Here is a 12,792-nt window from a genome sequence, read left to right on the forward strand (position 1 = left end):
TTGATTGATGTTCAGAAAAATGCACAAAGAGGTTTGCTGTGTTTCCACTGTGAGAAACTCTTTTACTCCTTCTCAGTGGGGGTGCTAAGAGCATTTGGGGCAGGACAGTCCTTCACGCAAAGGTCCTAAGAGTTTCAGGATGTTAGCATTTCCAGTCCACCTAAAGGGAATTCGAGGATCAAAACAATGAGAATCCTCACTCTCCTCCCTACCTGGGTCTTCTATAATACTCCCCTCACTAAATAATCATTTCTTTCTCTTTTTCAAAGTTTCTTGAGCATCCAGAAATAGCCTCGAGTGATGTTTATTCATTCAGTAGCTTTAGGCATGTGGTGCATGATGAAGCAGGAGGCAACTAGGCCCAACGTTTTCAGAACGCCTCAGGACACCCAAACAGCTATTTGCTACTTCCTTTGGAAGGTGCAAGAACCTGCTTACCACTTTCCTTGCCTTCGCAGTAATCACTCCCCGGTAGGAGTGCTGGCAGGGGATGCTTACACGACAGGATCTCCAGAGACCACCCAGCCCAAGAACTTCCTTGCAAAATCAGAGCCTAAATGTGAAGGCTTCAGCCCAAGGTCAAACAGCTCATCCATTGCAGAACCAGATCTTGGCATATTCTTTCTTCTAGTCCCAGAGGCAGCCTTCCCTTATGTGACAGCTTTTCCAACGGTTATGCTGGTTATGTAACTAGACTAGCTCAGGGTTCCAATACCATTCGCCTGATAGCAGTCCTGTACTCAGGCAGTTATTGCTTGCCCCTGTGTGAATAAGATCAGATCATCTTTGCTCCAGGAAATCACTCCGATACAAGGAGATGGTGCTGTGGAGCAATTCAGAGCATGGACACTAATGTCTGAATGCCTCACTTTGAAGCCAGTGCAGACTCTTATTCTTGGGCAAGCTGCCTAGCCTCTCCATGCCTCAGTTTGCTCATATGAAAAATGGGGGCAAATTAACCAAACTATGTTACAATGATTAAATGAGGTAATGATTCTAATGCACCTACAACGGTGTCCAGCACATTACAAGGTTGTGTTAAAGGTTGGTTATTGTTGTTATTATCATTGTCATTGTCATTATCATCGAAAATTACATTGTTTTTCCTTTGCTGGGAATTAAACCAGGGTGAGAAAGCAGAGCTGGTTCAATTTCTCCCGCCAGCATGAGCCAGAGGAGGCTCTTCCCTTGGGGACATAAGCACTAACCTTCAGTCGATGGCTAATTCAGGTTCTGCTTGAGTCTGAAGATAGGTATAGTAATGTATAAATTCAGCATACTTAACTTTGGTAATAAAAATTAAGAAAAATTCTATTTTTTACGAGTAAAGTACCAGCCCACAGCTCTAAACTAACTTTTCTTTTTTACAAGACCATTTTAACTGTTTCTCCTAGGTAACAATCATTTAATCAAGGGCATAGAAAGGTAAATAAATTGTGGGTACTGCCTTCAAGGAGGCTTTCTTAGAAATTTATATTTTAATTGACAAATAGTATACATATGCATGGGGTACACAGCAATGTTTTGATACATCAGGGTAACCAGCATATCCATCATCTCAGACATTTATCATTTCTTTGTGTTAGGAATACTCAGTATACACTTTCTAGCTATTTGAAACTCTATATTATTGTTAACCATTGTCATTCTGCAGTGGTATAGAACACTAGAACTTAATCCTCCTCTCTAGCTGTAATTTTATATCCTTTAACAAAACTCTCTGCATTCCCTCCCCGACTTCCCCCTACCATTCCCAGCCTCTAGTATCCTCCGTTCTACTTTTTACTTCTATGGGATCATCTTTTTTAAGCTTCCATGTATGAATGAGAACATGTGGTGTTTAACTTTCTGTTCTTGGCTTATTTCACTTAACATAATGTCCTCCAGTTCCAACATCCATGTTGCCATGAATGACAGGATTTCACTGTTTTTTTTTTTTTTTTAATGGCTAAATAGTATTCCATGGTGTAGATATGCTACATTTTCTCTATCCATTCATCTGTTGTTGGACATGTAAGTTGATTTCATATCTTGATTATTGTGAATACTGCTGCAATAAACATGGGAGTGCAGATATCTCTACAAGGAGTCTTTCTAAAGAAGAACTTGCCACCTTCCTTCCCATTTGCCTGAGTGTCATTCTGTGACAGGTTTGGAATCTTGGTTAACTAAACAGAGCCAGGGCTGAAATCCTACTGGTTTCACTGGCCCTCCTCCTTTCTTCCCTGCAGTCCACCAGTCCTAACGGGATGGTTCCCCAGGCTTCAGGCTGTTTCCAGTTCTCTTTAAGCCTGGTCAGCTGCTTTCTGCTGAAGAGTGGAAGGGTTTATTAAACATGTTTTTACATTTTCTGTATCCTGATGCTGTGACATCTGGGGCTGTGCTGACCCTGGAGGGACTGCCCCTCCCAGGCTTAGCCAAGTCGAAGGGACAGTGACTCATGTGGAAGAGCACATCTTTCCTATGCAAACCAACCAATCTGGAGTCACCCCCAATCACTTCCTTTATTGGGCTGTTTCTCAGGGCCACCATCCACCTGCTCTAATCACCCCAGGGCCAGGTACCAGACAACTAGGGACAGTCCCTATGCCCCAAAGCTCACTGAAATTATTCAAAGGAGCCAATCTGGAGCCTGTTTACCCTGTCTTGCATTACCATTCCTGCAGAAATCACAATAATGCCTGCATTTTCCCCTTGCTCCCTCAGGCCCCTGACCAGCCCTGATGCTTCCGCCTATGCCCCCACTGTATGAGAAGCTATGTCTCCTCTTTTATACATGGGAAATTCTTTAGAATTTCACTTTTAATCGTCACACCCAGATCAATTAAATCAGAACCTCTAGAAATATGACCCAAACTTCAAGAGGTTTTTTTTTTTTTTAAATTCCCCAGGTGATTCCCAAGTGTGGCCAAGTTTGAGAATGGGTTCTTTAAAACAACCCCATCGACGTTTTCATAGTACACATTTCTAAGTTAAAAAAAAAAATTGTTCCCATAGTCATCTCCAATGTCTTCCCTCAAATAATTAAAAATGCAGAGGATATTTTAACTTAGAATCTTACCCTCTTCACTATCTACTGCCACTTATATCTACATTTATGCCTCAATTGCATAATTATCCATGAGGGAGATCAGATTTTGCCAATAAAAAAGATTTTACCCAAGACAGTGAGGAACTTTTGGTGAAGAAGGGGTTAAGATGATAGCCAGCCCAGTTGCATGCTGGGAATTGTAGTACAATAGTAGTGCCCAGCCAGTGAGGCGCTACCAGCTCCAAAGCAGCTCACAGTATCTCTCATTCTACACAGCCCATGAGAGGGGCAGTGTCCAGCAGTGGCTAACGCTGTGGATGTCAGAGCCAGGATACCTGGTTTTGATCACAACACCACCTCTCACTAGCTACAGGACCCTGGACCAACAACTTAACCTCTGACCCTCTGTTTCCTTTTCTGCTAATATAGGGGAAATAATAGTAATATCTAGCCCATGGGATTATTATGAGGATAAAGTGAGTCAATATATGTAAAGTGCTTTAGAATGGCAGCTGGCACATAATATGCATTTTATAAGAGTCGGCTTTCATTATTATTACTTCTGAACTCCTTTATTGGTCCAATTTCTATTCTCATGTACTGTAAGAGGTGAAATGCCCTAATTCCACAGTTAGAACACCAGAAGTTAGCTGTCCTTGGCAAAAGTATTCATATCTGTCTAAATTGTCTTCTGGTCATTTCTCTTTAAGACCATGAGGTTGAGTTAGGGGCAAAGGCCAATGAAATTAGCTATCATAACCTGGTAAACCTACTCGAATGAGTGTCCCTGGGTGTCACCTGCCCAGCCTCTGCTCTCTCTGCTCTGACAGCGGTGCCCAACTTGCCTTCATGGAACCACCTCTCTCCCACCATGTGCACTCTTGGTGAGATTGCCAGTCAAGGTGCTCCATTTTCTCAGGGCAATGGGCAGGATGCCTGACCCAAGCTCAGTCCATCATACTCTATCTTTTGGGGAGGAACATGGGGATAAGAATAAGTTGGACTAAATTTGTCAGAGGGCATCATCCATTAGCTTCTGCCACATTGATTCCCAAGTTCTCACAAGTTCCATCATTCAAATCTTGCTTGGTCAACCCTTCCTTGGATTCTGTGAGTCACTCTATCACCAAGGCAACAAGGTCCTTTTACGGTTATGTTGGCAGAGTCAGTGTCTGCCACTTGCTACCAAAGAGTCCTAATGACCCACTACTGCTAAATAATCTTAAAGATCTGTCCCTTGACCCCCTTCCCTTTTATTTCCAGTGGAACTATCAGTAGTGGAATGCCATTTTGCAACATTCTCTCCATGTACATTATCACTCATCCTAATATCAACAATGCAGAGATAGTATTATTATTTTTACTTTATTACTGTTACAAAGGAGGCACAGAGAAGCTAAGCAACTTGCCCAAGTTCAAACAGCCAGTGAAGAACATAAACAATATTCCAACAAGTCTAATTGCTAACTTCAACCAGTAAGTGAAATTTTTGGGAGTCAAGATCATTTCTCTAACGCAGTTTTCTTTCCTTTCTTTCTTTTTTTTGTTTTTTTGGTTGTAAACTGAAAGAAGCACAATTTATATCACAACTGTGCCTACATACATACACAAAGAACGGAAACAAAGGTTTCGCAAGGCAATAGTCATCCTTACTGATGCAATATGCTCTAATTTTTTATTCAAAATGATTTTACTTTTCAAATTCTACTTGCACTCACTAGGTTGATATTGACGTTCCGACCCACTATCATATCTGACATGCAGTTTTGCATACCCTGCTCTGTTGAGAAAGCTGCTTAAAATGACACCAGTTTGCATGTCCGAGTGTTTGTAAAAAGAGGCAAGGCCACGCTTGATCTGTTAAGCCTCCCAGTAGTGATTTGTTTACTTGCACAGTGTGTGTTTCCTAGGCCACACCAGCCTGAGGGGAAGACTGGGATCATAACCAGGCACATGCTGTTCCTTTCTCACTCTGCTTTCAACAGCTCTTCCAGAACCACCAGAAACCCCCAGCCGAGGACCCCCTTCCAGTCTTTCTGAGGATGCCTAGGGAACATTGTACATGTGCTCCCAAACATCGTACCTTGTCCCTCATTTTCCTTCTCTTCTGCCCTGCCTCCCTGCTGGGATCCTGTCCCAGTTCCTTTGATGTCTGCAGGGCTGTCACTGCTGCTGAGCCACCAAGGCTGAGCTGCTCCTGGTGAAAAATTCCGTGACTTTAGTCTGATCCCAGGCCTGGACAGGAGCATTGTTTGTCTTATCTCTTCAGCAGCTCCTGGTGCCACCATTGCAAAGTGCATAGTTGCTTACAGCACCTCCATACCATGCAACGGTGCCCACCACACTAGAGAGAACTCCCACTTTGGTACAGGAAAGATTTCTCTTACTTTCTTCTAACTTACGTGCACTTAAGGGCAATAGACTGATATAAGTCTTCATCCTGTATTCACAACCATCTTAATCTTCTCCAGCTCTGGACCTTGTCCTTGGGCCAAGCATCGGTGCTCCTGCTCTCACCCAAACTGGTGAGATTTCTTTTTTCCAGGAGGCAACTTGTTTCCTTCCCAAGGTTAGACCCTTGACAAGGCCACAGTGTGTCATCCTGCTCAGAAGTGCCTTCTTCCCAAAGTGAATATACGCTTCAGCTAACCCCATTTTCATTTGAGAGCTTTGCTTCCCAGGTCCCAGGAGTCACATGTTCAGAATTCAAGTCCTGTTGCAACCATGATGAGAATGATGGTGATGATGGTGGTGATGATGATGATGATGATGGATCTTTCACACGTATCAGACTGCACAAGAAGCACTTTTAGATTCATTATCGTGTTTAATTTTTAATAACTCTACGTGATACACACTATTATCCTCATTTTACAGAGGAGAAAATTGTGACTTAGGAAGGTTAAATCGGCCCATGGTCACATGGCTGGCAAATTGCAGAGCTCAGCTACTCCTCTACAGCTCAGACTGGGCATTGAGCCTGCCTCAGCTGGGCATCCTGGCTTCCCTGGGCCTCCTTCCAACTCTGCTTTAATCCTTTCCAATCCCCTCTCCCCAGGGTCCCCATTCTGATCCACAGGTGGGTGGCCACACCTTATTTGAAGGCCTCCAAGATGGTGGAAACCCCTAAGCTTCCACCTCCTGCTTCCATCTCTGCACTTCCTGGGGCTTCCTGGAGGGGCAGGATGGGAAGCATTATCAGCAATAGGGCCTCCTCTTCAGGCTCTCAAGACTTCAGTGTAGCAACCTGCCTTCATCTCCCCAGGTCCCTCCTCCCCAAAAGGTCGCCAGCATCCTGCATTACATGGTGAAATTTTGCCTGACATTAGTGGGTGTTTTTAATTGAATAAAGAATTCAAGTCTGGGTTTTAAATGCCATAGAAAAAAAAAGTTACTGTCTTTTCAGAATGCCCATTGTAATTTGCCCTTAGAGTTTCTCCTCCCCACCCCTCCCTTCCCCAATGGTCCTTCTCCCCCTTGAACTGACAAACTGAACCGCCAGATAAATACAGCTGCAAACTGAACAGTGTGTGTATGACTTCTTCCCCTCATTCATCTGCCTTCCTGGCTTTACCAAGTCAAAAGAAAAAGGCAGCTCACCCCTTCCTTGGCTGTGCCTTCATAGCACAAAGCCAACAGCTAGTCAAGCAGTCTTCATGATTTGCAGCATTTGAAAGTGAAACGTAGAGAGTGACTTAGCCCGATCAATTCCATCAGTTATTTTAGCCAAGTTTCTGCCATTGGGTCTCGCCCCATGCAGGGTGGTGGCCTCTGTGTGGTCTCTCCACACCTCAGTTTCTCCATCTGTAATATGTAAGGATCGAATCCAAGATCTTTGAGGTCCCTGAAGCTTCTCGGGGTCTTCATTTTGTAGTTAAACAACACATCATTTACAAGTTAGATGATTTAGGGGGTGACTTTGAATAAAAACGATCCTCCATAAAACTTTTACCGCACAATTATTTTATGGAGCAAGTTTCCCCTGGGCACTTGAAGCAGGGTTCAATTTACAAAAACCTGACTTGCAGCCAACTTTTAAGTGACACTTACTGTTTAAAGTAAGGCTTGCCCAGAGGTCACAGTTTCTAAAAACACTGTCCTCCATTCCCTCCTCCACAGAGTCCTTGTCGGTGAAGCATTCGTAGAACACACTTTCAAATCATGACTTCTCTTGAATGAAGAGGTCTTCTGTTTCCCTTCTGTAAAGAAAAACACCACACAGTATTTACAATCCCACAAAAACTGGTTTAGTGATAATAACCTACTGGTCATTTTGTAACACAAACCAGGTAATATCACCCCTCTGCCTGATTCTGCAGAGGCGTGCCATTGCTCTGCAGATCGCGAGCTGGACTTTATGTCTGCTGTTCATTCTAGCCGGAGTGTTCTCACCAACCCTCTCTGTCATTCCTCCTTACCTCGGAACTCAGCTCAATCAATGCTTCTTCAGGGAATGGGCCCCTGACTTCCTTGACTAGGTCAGATCTCTTTATTAGAGCTGCAAGGTGCAACTGGAATTTTATTTGGCTGAGCATGACCGTGAATGGACTGTACACTCGCTGCTGCTGGCATAGTCATCCGGGTTGCCCACTACATGCACAATGCTACACAGGCCCTGGGTTCCTAGAGGGTCTCTAACTTCATGGACCTTGCAGTTTTCTGGGGTAAACAGACAGTTACCAAATTTGAGAATGCACATGAATGCCACCGTCCCCTGCAAAGAGCTTAGAGAACTGAACAAGTGATTGAAGTTAGCATGGGACTGGCTGCATGAGCAGAAGGGTAGAATGGCAACACTTTCAGCTCTGATGCAGAATGAGGTTATGTCAAAATCACTCATTTGCTCAAGCAGTCCTTTTAATACTTACAGTCTAAGAAGCTAGAGGAGAGAGGAACATGGCCTGATATCCCAGGCTGGCCACACCAAGTTGAAGGATGGCCGCCTTCACTACGGTGAGATAACCAGGTCTGTTTTCCTCCTCTTCCTCCATCCCAAGAGTCTTCCTAATCTCTTGGACTAAACCACCCCACCCCAAGGACAGGGCCTCTTGATTGCTTCTTTAAATGAATTTTCTTTTCCAAGGGCCCACCCTCTCCTCTCAAGTACATGAGTAACATAGTCTATCATTTTCATTTAATTCCAGAATGTCTCTGCTATCATCCCCATTTTACAGACAGGAGAGTAGATTGAGCGAGTTCACAGCAGACCTGGGTTCTCAAAGCCAGGTGTCTGGTTCTTAGTCCAGCATTTCCCCCACCATGTCACAGCCTCCGGGCTGAGCCAGGCATTTTTCAAAGCCCAGGAAGCTAGAGTTGGCCGCCTCCTGCTGGCAGGGAGTCCCTTCCAGGCTTCTGGTGCTACTGCCAAAGCAGGGAGGGTGGGAGAATCAGAGGAGAGTAGATTATACACAGAGAGGTCTGCACTTCTGTTTCCCTTCCTTGTCGAGGAAGGAGGGAATGCATTACATGGGGGATGCAGGGGGATAGGAAAAGCAATCATTCATGACAGTTAATAAGCGTCAGAAAACTATTTACTCACATTTATCCCCTGAAAGTCACATTCTTCATCTGCTCTGATTTGTCTTTCCCTGATGGCATCAGCCAGGTGGGCTCAGCAAGAAACAGCGAAAGGTTTTAGCCAATGTTGCAGAAAGAGTTTCATTTAACTTCATTTTTTTTTTTTCCAGCCAGAGCTGGCTCCAAAGCTAGTTTTTCTTACTAGGTTGTTTGCTACATGCAAAGCCGATTCCCAGAGGTTTCTGAGATTGCCGACATCCCATGCAACATGACTGCTCCCACCCACGCGCCCACCCACTCACTAATAAGACATAATGCCGTCCTATTTTTGGTAACAATTAAAGGGCCTCCCGGTGAAAGCAGAAAGCTGTTTATTTTCTGTGACATCACTTCGCTTTGCCTTCGAAGGCTGGTCTGTGCTCAGTGTTTTCCTGGTGATGCAGTCGGCTCTCTGCTCCAGCAGTTGGATCCCTCCCATCTCACAGTACCTCACAGGTCTCTTCCCCCGAGCAGTGCATTGCTGGAGCGAGGAGAAGCTCACGAATCAGCTGCAGGTCCCTGTTTTGAAAAAGCAGAGATACAGAGGCAGAGGAAAAAGGGTGGACTCCTATGTGACCTGTTCTTAGAGCACGACAATCACCATCTGAATTCCAGAAGCCCTGTTCATGGTTGGGGATATTTTCTCGACTGCATGGAATCAGAAAGAAGCAAAAGGATGGGAAATGCCTGCATTCCCCTGAAAAGAATTGCTTATTTCCTATGTCTCTTATCTGCGCTTTTGCTGACAGAGGGGAAGAAACCAGCGAAGCCAAAATGCCCTGCCGTGTGTACTTGTACCAAAGATAATGCTTTATGTGAGAATGCCAGATCCATTCCACGCACCGTTCCTCCTGATGTTACCTCATTGTAAGGCCCGTAAGCATTTTGATATCTAATTTACAATTTAAAAATTCCAGCCGGTGGATTTGGGGCTTTGCATGTATTCGTAGAAGGGCATGGAGAGAGAGAGATTCCTCTTGCATGCTTGGCCATTTGACAGTGCTAACATTTGCTGCATTTAGAATTTTTGATTTTTTTTTTTAACTGCTACTGAACATGCTTAGATCCCCCCAGCCCTGAACATTATCATGAGAAACCTGTAGCCGATTCATTTCTCTGACTTCATCTGGGAAGGAATAGTATTGTACTTCATAAAATAGTGTCAAAATCGTCACTGTTATGCTAAACCGGATTAACCTAAGGTTTGTTCTGTGTGTGTGTGTCTCTTTGTGTGTGTCTGTTTGTTTGTTTTGTTTTTTGTTTTCTTTCAGATCCTTTGTGAGATCTGGTTTTACTGAAATCTCAGAAGGGAGTTTTTTATTCACACCATCGCTGCAGCTCTTGTGAGAAATATTTATATCATGACTATTTTTAATATGGCATATATTTGGATAAGCCTTCTAGTAAAATGATCTTAATATTAATTTTGTCAAATGTGATTCTATTTCTGAAAAAAAAAAACAAAAACAAAAACAAAAACAAAAAAAAACCAGTATCAGTACAGTGAGAGGTAGATGGGTTTGTTTGCGACTTCACACTAACAGTGCAGGTTGATTCTTACAGTGGTAAATTTGGTAACCTGTCGAGCTGTCTACTCTCATGGCTATTTATGAAGTTGTCAGAATGTTGCAACAATGATCCCAATTCCATTCCACTATTTTACTTTCATTTTTAACTTGGGAACTTTGGTTCTTTTGCCCTGGAGTTTTTGAATTAGTCAATACAGAGCCCAGCATAACATATGCGCTCAAGATGTTGTATCCTGGGGATCTGGGGCAGGCTGCTACTCTGTATGATTTACCATGTGGGGGAAAAAAAACGCCTCTGTTCTTTCTAGGTAATTCCTTAAAATATCAATTCTCAAGAGATTGTTTTTTAATCTCATCTAATTTATAACTAGTTCCCTTCCAAGGAGGGAAAGAAAATATCAATATAGGATACTGCAAAGGATTACTCTCTGCTATGTGTTTTGAGTTGGCCACAAGGGAACCACATATTCAGTCTATGCCTGAAAATATTCACAAAAATAATATTTGACTAAGAAATCAGATCTGTTCACAGGCATAATGGAACATGTATAATTTGTTTTGATGTGTAACATTTGGCTATTGGAGTCCTGGTTCTTACAGCAGCATCACGTGGGGGTCGAGAGGTCTCCCAGGACTCAGGTATCAGGCAGCAGACTTGGTTTGTAGCTGGACAGATATGGGCAGAACTAGCCAATTGTGGATCGTCTGAGTCTTGGCTATCTTAACGGCATGATTCAGGACCCAAGGCTTTCACTTGTTTGTTTTTTAGTCTTTTGGTTTTCTTGCCTTACTTGGCTGTTTTGGCTGTTTGAAGTTACATACACAGGCAAACAGCATGGAGTTGCCATTGGAGAGACAAGTGTTTAAACCTCACCCTGACACTGATAGAACCCAAACATGTAGTCTTGAGCAGTTTACTAAATCTCACTGAGCCTCAGTCTCCTTATCTGTAAAATGGAAGTAAGAACACATACTTCCAAGGCTTAAGTAGGTAAAACACTTGGCATAGGGTATGGCGAATGCTTACACATTTTATAAATGGCAGGGTTTTAAAATTTTACATCAAGCTAAAAAGCTAAAAGTCACTGAATCTATTGTTTTGTCCAAATGAAATCCTTGAACTGGTTTGACTGTTTCATTGAATTCACAAACTTGATCAGATGTTTTAACATTATGTAATGATGTTGGCTAATGTTCTTCTCCTGGCTGATGTCTTCAAATGATTAACAATTGACTAGATATTCCTAAGATGTTTATCTATTTGATTGATAGCTAGTGGTGTGATTGAGGAAAGTGTTAGTTAGTACATCAAACAAATCCAAAAAAGATAGATTCTTTTCCACAGAAAGGGGCAGAGTCTCTAATGCTAGGGTCCTTCCATAGGACCTATGGAAATTTGCTGCCTCTAAGAAAGTGATAAATTGTGCTTATGGTGTCACTTGTTAAATAAATGGCTCATTTAAAAAGCATCCTTTTGATATGCTAAGGCACCTCCCTTCCCCTAGGATAGTTAAATAGATCAGTCCTTAAAATTCAAGGAGTAGTGTCAGTCAACACTAGATGGACATTAGCTGTGGCACAGAAAGCCTGGAGTAATTAACTCAATCAGTTACCACATCTCCACTTTGTTTTTGTTGAGTGGACCCAGTCACGGCAAGCACAGATGCTGGACAATGTTATAGAAATAGTTACCGGCTGCTGCAGGGTAATGTGATTACACGTATTTAGAATCACAGAGGGAAGCCAAGGGACCGGTTTTTAAATAGCCCAACCGAGTGTGTGCCATGCCGGTGTCCCATGCTCCGAGTTCCTATGGAACATTCCAGCCTTTATTTCTAAAAGCAGTTCAGATTTCAGAAATAACAAAAGGCGAGTAATTCTTGCCCTGTTTGTTCTCAGCTAACTGAGATGGGCTAATCTCAACATGATAGACTTGTGCCAGTGCTGATATTATGCAAAATTGTCAAGGGTCAGAGTTTGTCCCTTATCTCCAGGACCCTGTTCCTAAAGACTCTGTTCTCCATCCTTCCTGCCCAGTGTTCTCTGCTTCCTCTTATCCTCATGAAAAGGTCTAATAAACTCATGTGCACTGAGTAGGAAATAAATGAGAAGGCTCTGAATCTGAACTATGACATGATCATAACAATTGTGGGAATGCATGGATCACAGACAGAAAGGCCTCTTCTGTGAGATAGGGCTGTCCAGTACCATGAGAACACCACATGGGCTGCCAGTCCCCCATTGGAACATGAAGACCAGGGGCATTGGACCACCAGATTAGGCCTAGATGGCACAAGTCTTTGAGGTTTGCAATGAATTCCAGCAGCATTTGTGATTGTGAATTACCACACTCACCCATCATACCCTGTGAAGGAATAAATTTCAGAATCCATTCGGCTTGATTGATGTAGGAAGACAGTTAGTTGGTTTCTTGCTTTGTTGCTGGGAAGGGTTAAAGCAAATGTCCTATTTCCATCATCCACCCTAAAAATCTGATAATGTCGTTATGCCCCAGATGCTTTTTCGGAGCTTCTGCAAAAGCCATGATGAGAAGTACTTGTTGAAATGTCAGTCTGGGGTTCTGAGGAAAACAGACATGGTATCTTAAGTTACATGCAATGTTTGGGAAAAGATCCTGGTAGGCCGCAGCTGGCAGTTTGTGTTGGAGAACAAGAA

At 43.1% G+C, this 12,792-nt stretch overlaps 1 protein-coding gene across 1 annotated transcript in view; it reads left to right on the forward strand.

Moving 5' to 3' along the window:
• The first annotated feature begins 8,872 nt into the window (after window positions 1-8,872).
• The window catches only part of LGI1 (leucine rich glioma inactivated 1), a 40,317-nt gene continuing 36,397 nt past the window's right edge, over window positions 8,873-12,792 (forward strand). The window contains exons 1-2 of the mRNA XM_003922378.4: window positions 8,873-9,454; window positions 9,859-9,930. Coding sequence (XP_003922427.1) covers window positions 9,240-9,454; window positions 9,859-9,930 — 287 coding nt within the window. The 5' untranslated portion in view covers window positions 8,873-9,239. The remainder of the gene's footprint in view (window positions 9,455-9,858; window positions 9,931-12,792) is intronic.

The sequence above is a fragment of the Saimiri boliviensis genome, chromosome 12 (genome assembly GCF_048565385.1).
Source record: "Saimiri boliviensis isolate mSaiBol1 chromosome 12, mSaiBol1.pri, whole genome shotgun sequence".
Taxonomy (NCBI): Eukaryota; Metazoa; Chordata; class Mammalia; order Primates; family Cebidae; genus Saimiri; species Saimiri boliviensis.